The sequence below is a fragment of the Prosopis cineraria genome, unplaced genomic scaffold (assembly GCF_029017545.1).
Source record: "Prosopis cineraria cultivar Desert tree isolate PC_DT_omini unplaced genomic scaffold, ASM2901754v1 PC1, whole genome shotgun sequence".
Lineage (NCBI taxonomy): Eukaryota > Viridiplantae > Streptophyta > Magnoliopsida > Fabales > Fabaceae > Prosopis > Prosopis cineraria.
In genome coordinates, this window is record NW_026555332.1 from 6,634,413 (window position 1) to 6,641,363 (window position 6,951).

The 6,951-nt window shown below is 32.6% G+C and overlaps 1 protein-coding gene across 5 annotated transcripts; it reads right to left on the bottom strand.

The window, feature by feature from the left end:
* Positions 1–1,454: 1,454 nt before the first annotated feature.
* On the bottom strand, positions 1,455–6,660 carry LOC129309892 (uncharacterized). 5 transcript variants are annotated; one of them, XM_054951670.1, is made up of 11 exons: positions 6,497–6,660; positions 5,483–5,524; positions 5,313–5,396; positions 4,751–4,961; positions 4,221–4,292; positions 4,036–4,109; positions 3,796–3,943; positions 3,350–3,430; positions 3,159–3,245; positions 1,960–2,052; positions 1,455–1,840 (listed from the first exon to the last, which is right to left on the bottom strand). In XM_054951670.1, exons 4-10 carry the CDS (start codon positions 4,862–4,864, stop codon positions 1,975–1,977), a joined length of 654 nt encoding a protein of 217 aa, XP_054807645.1. In that variant the 5' UTR covers positions 4,865–4,961; positions 5,313–5,396; positions 5,483–5,524; positions 6,497–6,660; the 3' UTR covers positions 1,455–1,840; positions 1,960–1,974. The 5 variants fall into 5 exon arrangements, with proteins under 5 accessions (XP_054807645.1, XP_054807653.1, XP_054807629.1 ...); XM_054951678.1 differs by having other exon boundaries at positions 1,455–1,796; positions 4,751–4,847; positions 6,497–6,659; XM_054951654.1 differs by having other exon boundaries at positions 1,455–1,830; positions 6,497–6,659.
* Between the last annotated feature and the right edge of the window lie 291 nt (positions 6,661–6,951).

Sequence of the window (6,951 nt, forward strand, 5' to 3'; positions counted from 1 at the left end):
GTAGAAGTATTGTACTTATCGCAGTCATTTAGTTAACATGACACAATCTTACTAAGATTACTTAAAAATAATCTTGTAGTCTTAGTGGCATGGCATGTAAGATTTTTTTAGAGCGAGAGGTAGGATCAGTCTTGCTTTTAATTTTAGGCTGCCTTTCTAATTCAACCTGGGAAAAAAAAAGAAATTAATACTAAGTCACCCAAAGCCTTCATAGTGTCCAGATGAATTCAAATTGATTCGGTTAGCAGTTCTTCTGAAAAATTGCTTCGAAATAAAATGAATATTGAAAACCTCCGAGTGTCTGATGCTTTTAGTTTTGTTAGAGAAACATTTTAATTGAGACAAACTCAATTGCAACTGATTCTTCTGATTTTACTAGAGGTAACGTACTATTTAACATTACGTTGTTCATGCATGATAAACAGTACTATGACTTATTTGTTATGAAAGTAAAATAACGATTTTTTTTTTTTTGGAACATACGTTGAAAGCATGGATAATGGCTTATTTGATAAACATAAGCTAAACAACAACAAATCTTATTCTACTAGGTGAGATGAATTGCATGATATTATTATATTATATTAACAACCAAACTTATTAGGACGCTAACGTGATATAAGTGTGTATTTAACTTTTAATTTGTTAAAAGTTTATTTGGTAAAAATTAATTTAATAAAAGTTAATTGTTATAATGAAATTTATGTTTAGATACATTTTTTCAAAAGTCAGTTCATACACTAAAAATTATTTGGATTGTGATAGTAAAATGTGCTTTTAAATATACAATTACAAAAAAGGACATTAATTTATGATAATTTATAATTTTTATTATACAAATGTAATATATTTAAAGTATTTAAAAATGTGATAAAAATTTTAAATAATATAAAATTTGATCTATAATGCTAAAAACTTGATCTCTAGTTATTTATACTTTTTAAATTTGTAACTTAAAAAAATGTGATAAAAATTTATAATTTTTATTGTACATTAATACTAAAAACTAACATGATTAATTATTCAATTTATAATGCTAAAAACTTAATACATAATTATCATTATTGAAATGATAATTATATTTTTAATAAATTAACTATTTTTAAAATAAAAGAATAAGAGATTAAACTTGAGATAGTATGCTAAAATATCATCACACTTTTCAAAAGTTTTATTATTTTAAGTTGGCTAAAAACACATTCAACAATATTTGAAAAGGACTTTTTAAATAAACTTTTCAAAAAAAATTGAAAACCAAACACCTGACTTTTGAAAAGTTAAAAAATACTTTTCAAATGTTAAAAGCTGCCAAACCAAATGGACCCTAAATTTATGTAAAATAAATTTTACTCAACTGAATCAAGAAACTCCTAATTAAGAATAATACTCTGCACCTAAATTATAAATTATTGCTGCACGGAGCCACGGACTTTGGACCTAAATTCTCAGAAAAATTGAATGAAAATAAGCATGCAATAAGACATTTTATATATTTTTAACAACTATTAAGTATATTATCATATTACTTTGTTATATCTTTCCAAGTTCCAGCCCCACCCATTATATCTATTTCCACCACCAAAGAACTATCTATGTACAACAGTTGTTTCTAGTTGCATCAATTTATGTGCCTTCTTCGCCACCGGAATCATGGAATCTTAAATAACCAATCTTCAAGTGACCATCTTGTTCATCTCAACACATAAACGTTGATCGAGGAGTCTACTTCACCGTGTTGGTCCGTACCATCCGCATCTTCTCATCATAGTGAAATCTTCATCCAAGGTTGATAATAACTTGACGAAGGACAAACTAATTAAGTGACGTTTCCTTCGTAATTCTCAACCAAAAACATAAAAAATAAAAAATCAGAAAGCAGAAATCTTTTAACATCTCAGCACTATATGATATCTGATCAATATTTCGACGTAACAGCAAGTATTAGCTCTGAAAATTTACCAGAATCTTGTCTGATCACAAGATATGAATGACACGAGACTGAGGCTGTTCCAGCTCACTCTCCTCATGTTGCAGAATAGAGGCGTAATGATCCTATTAAGAAGGGAATACGTAAAAAAAAAAAAGTTTAATTTTACAGCCTAAGAGATAGTAAACCTATGATAAATCAGTTAAAATCTGAATTGCAGTAGACTTGAGCAAGCAATGTACAGGAAAAGCTAATTTATTTTGCCCTTCCTTTTCTTCAGAAATTAAGTACTGTGCTTTTTTGTGAACTTATTTTCCAGTTCTAGTAGGTATCGGTTGTCAAAAAAGTCTAAATTCTACAATGAAAATAAATAAAATTACTCAACAATTGTTAGTCTACAAGAATTTATGTTTGGTCAGTTTGGATGGAGGAGAACGGAAAAGTCAAAAGAATGGAAGAGAAGGGAGACAAATGTTCAACTTAGGCTAAGTCAAGAGAAATTTCTAAAATCTAAATCAAACCTAACTTTCCTTTCCTGTCCTGTCCATTCTCCTGAATCTAAACATGCACTAAGCTCATTATCAGGTCTATTATTCTCCTTCTGGTCCTAAATATAGGTCATTTTCTAGAAGGAATTTGTGGTTGTAAATAGTAAATACAAGTCACTTCGCATGAGTTTTCGTGGTATTTAATGCTTTTCTCCAAAAATAACCTTCATTAAAGCGAATAGAAAGAGCATTTGATTTTCAATTGATAGCATTAATTAGGTGCAATGATGGGAACTAAAGAGAGTAACAAGGTAACCACACATTCTAAATGAGAGTGACAAAATAGAATATAACTACATCCGGGGTCCACTTCTATGTTGCAGTCATTTTTCTTTTCTCTGTATCCCTATTCTAATGTAAGCAGTGTAGCATATACAATCGTCTTTTAGGAAGAATCACATCCAAGTATCTGACAAGAAACTTATTTGCAAAATAAAGACTAGTAACAAGTCCCATTGGACCAAAAAACAAGTCCATATTCCTATTTTAATAACAATTCATTCTATATTGGTCTTTGTTTGCAAATAAGTTCTCTGCTAGGACCTTGGATGTGATTCTCCCTTGCTTTTATTACAACATAAGATCCAAATTGAGTACGCAGTGATAGCAATTTCAAAAGCAAGCATTAATTCTCTTGCTCGTCTGCCACCTTAATTAGGGGGAAAAACATTAGATTAGCAAACCTGGTATCGTCGCCGTTGGATAATGGTAAATGCCTTAACCATTATACATACAGGTAGAAGTATTGCAATTGTTCTAATGACCAGTAACTGCAATTCATAAAAATAAGATTGTCTTTTAGATTAATGCTTCTGCATCATAAGTTTATCAACTTTTTATCATGTGAATGAATATAATGTCCATCTTCCTTTACCATATAGAGAGTCAATGAATATTCCCCAGCTCCGCTGAGTATAATTGGAAGGGTATGGCGTAAAACAAGAAGAGCAATAAGCTGAAAAGGAAACAACCTCATTGTTAGCATGGTAAAGAGAAACATGTCTTTTTTATATGATAATTTGTATAAAAGTATGCAATTTCTCAGGGGCCAAAAATACGGTCAAGAAAGTTATCCTAAAATTTCTGAAAAAATAGATTTTAATACTCTTTCTTTTACAGGGAGAATAAAAGCAGTTTTTCAACTGTGAACTTAAATAAAGGAGCATCGAGTATAACCCACAAAAAAATGTAATATAGACAGTTCAAATAAATATATATACAGTCTAGATCAGCTGAAAAAACAGCAACAGTAGCATTTAGCCTCCAGCAATATACAATCCTTTCCAGAAAAAGAGACACCAAGATAGCAAAGGAAATTACAATAATTGCAATGATGCGGAAGCAGACCAGACTCCCTGTTGACGGAACCGAGTATTCCTCATCAGTGTCTGAGAATTCACGGTTAGCAGCAAACATTTCTATGAACTGATGATTTTGCAGATCCCTTCTGGAAATCTCCCAGTTACCTCTGAGATAACAATGCCAAGACACTTGATCAAAGAAAAAATAATACATAGAAACTGGGACTATGAATTCGATGATGGATAAAAAGGATTTCACCTAAAATTTAATGGGGAACTGCCATAATGGAATAGTGGAGGCGGAGGTGGTGCTGTATAATCAGGCTTGAATTGCTACAGTTACCACAGTCCAGACAAATGAAGTAACTTAAAGAAAGCATGTATTCATAACCATGAATAATTTTCAATGAGAAAACAAGTATGCAATAATAGGTGATGGCAGACCTGTTGGCAAATCTCACAGATAGTATCTCCTTTCTCATTGCACCATCTTTGGACACATTTTCGATGTGCATACTACAATAATCAAAAGAAAAGGAAACTCGGATGTCAAAACACCTAAACACCAGCACTGAATCTCGTTGAGGTAGTCTCTAAAACCAAACCAACCAAGGGGCAATAAGTAGACATATTACATTCCAAGACGATGGAGAAGCATATATTGATTAAATTATGAATAGAAGTTAACTATTGAAGGCCTCTAAGTTTACAGTTTTATGATTTACACCTAGAATAAATTGGCAGAAATGAGCAAAAGCTTAAGGAATTTTCATTTTGATGAATATGCAGCATTATGACATTACAAGAATAAATTGGCAGAGATGAGCAAAAGTTTTGAAGTTGTGTGAAATGATTGACAAATTAACTATTAACAGAAATATGAATAATGAGATATTACAAGATATACATAAAGTAGTGCAAACACCTTTCATGACTCAGACTAGAAAAGTATTTAATTAGAAAAGCACTCTTACCTTCAAACTGCCACTACAAGAGCAGGGAGTCTCCATGTTTGAGTTGTCATCCTCATCATGACATATCCGACACTGTACCAATTTAATGGGAGATAATCTATTTGTCCCATCCATTTCATGCAAAAAATCATATAATTACTTGATAAGGTTTCACTGGCCACAAGCTCCATCCATTCTCAAAATCAGATTTCAGAGCAGATTTAGTGAGTAGCTGATCAACCAAAAGAACAAAATGATCTCTCAATGTTCACTAACAGCAAAATAATTTAGAGTAAACTAGCAATTTGGTCCCTAAATTGATGTGTGTATTCAAATTCAGTCTCCAAAATTAGTGAACACGCAGATTGGTGCTCAAAAATGACAAACTCAATACACTTTAGTCCATTTGGCATCTCTAAGCTACTTGGCACTAGGACTAGTAAGCAATGAGTTTGTCATTCTCATAGACTAATTTGTGTACTTAGCATTTAGGAATTAAGTTAAATAACACCAATAATAGTGGCAAAAATTGTTAGCTTATTCTATTTTCATAAATTCAACAAAAAAAGTAATTTTGACCCACCTGTGATGCAATCTCCTTTCGTTTTATGGCAAACCTTCATTTTTCTCCCCTTCAAAAGACACTACGTATTTGGAAGTTCATAACCTTTGTAAAGGAGGATGGTAAAAGAGGTAATGAGTGAAAGGAACTTCTAAAGAGCATAGATAATCACAAATTATACAACGTTATACCTCTTGTGAAGTTGAAACTCAAAACAATGGACTGGAAAAGATCTGCAATAGGCACAAAACATTCAATTCAACATGGATGAAGGGAGATAAGACTATAAGGCTTGAAAATGAACCATTAAAGATGAACATGTATCACATTTTTAATTAATAGGCTGCCAAATTGATGAAATGTTCAGTTCAAAAACTTCCTTCAAGTACCTTTCATTTTTTCAAGTTCGTGAAAGTAAATCATGATTCAAGAACCAATTTTACCAGTGGAAAATAATCAAAACAAGTAACTTCTCGAACTGTTTTATTCCGCTATTGCAATGAATTTTATTAAAATTGTATTTGGTCGACAAGTAACAGAAAAACTTTTCAAAATAAAAATAAAAGCATTCGTGCATTCAAATAACATTTACAACAACTGAAAGGTGTCACTAGTGAAAAAACACGGTACTTAAGTCAGCATAAAAGCACCGTAGGCCCATCAATTCAAGAAAAATTCTTAGCTTCTTAGGTTCGTCGCAAGCATTATATATTCATAGAATAGACCCAATTGACACGCCCACTTTGATGAAATCCTATTGCCAAGTTGATTGGAGACACGGCAAATACAATGTACGCAACAATTTTTCTCAAATGAATCACATAGCTGAGAAATTAGAACCAGAGAGCGAAAATGAACAAAGGGAAAAGAAAACTAATGGCAAGAGCTCACCCTAGCCAATGATTATATCGACTCAAGAAAAAGCTCGAAATTTCGGGAAGAAACTTTTCAAGGCAAAGGAGAATTACGAAAGCAAGCCCAGTTCAGAAAATGTAGCTCGAGGAAATCATGCAGAAGAGAAATCAAGATACGAACATAAGCCACATTCAAAGATGGAATCCGATAAACGTAGAAGAAAACCCAGAAAGGAAGACAAAGAGGCTTGAAAAGCAACGATGAATTAGGAAAAGTTAATAAATGATACAAGGGAACAAAGGCTTGGATAAAACGAAACGGGATTTTGCGATAGAGAAGAAAGCTGAAACCTTCACGTTCAGCGGACTCTGATCCTTAAAACGAAGCAAGAGATTGAGTGTCGTCGCAGTCGCAGGCAACTCCAAAGAGCCCAAAACCAAAACCGATGCAAGTAGAAACCCGAGGTGGGCACGCGCCAGGATCTTCACGCGCGAACTAAAACAACAGTGCCTCTGTTTTTCCGCGTATCGTGATGTCGTATCGTGGCCTGTCTGCGGTTAGGATGAGACGATCCAACAGGAACCAAGTCATTTCTGAAGATAACAACGTTTTAGTGAAAAAAGAAAAGAAAAGAAAAAAAAAAAAAAGGAGCGGAAGACAAATCACGAACAAGAATTGGTTCTAGTGAAAAAAAAAAAAAGTGTCATGGTATTGTGAATAAGGTTTGAATTTTGCATTCAGTGCCAACAGTACCTGAAATAGGAATTATTCCAATTCCAATAAGAAAAAAATTGTGAATTGTTTT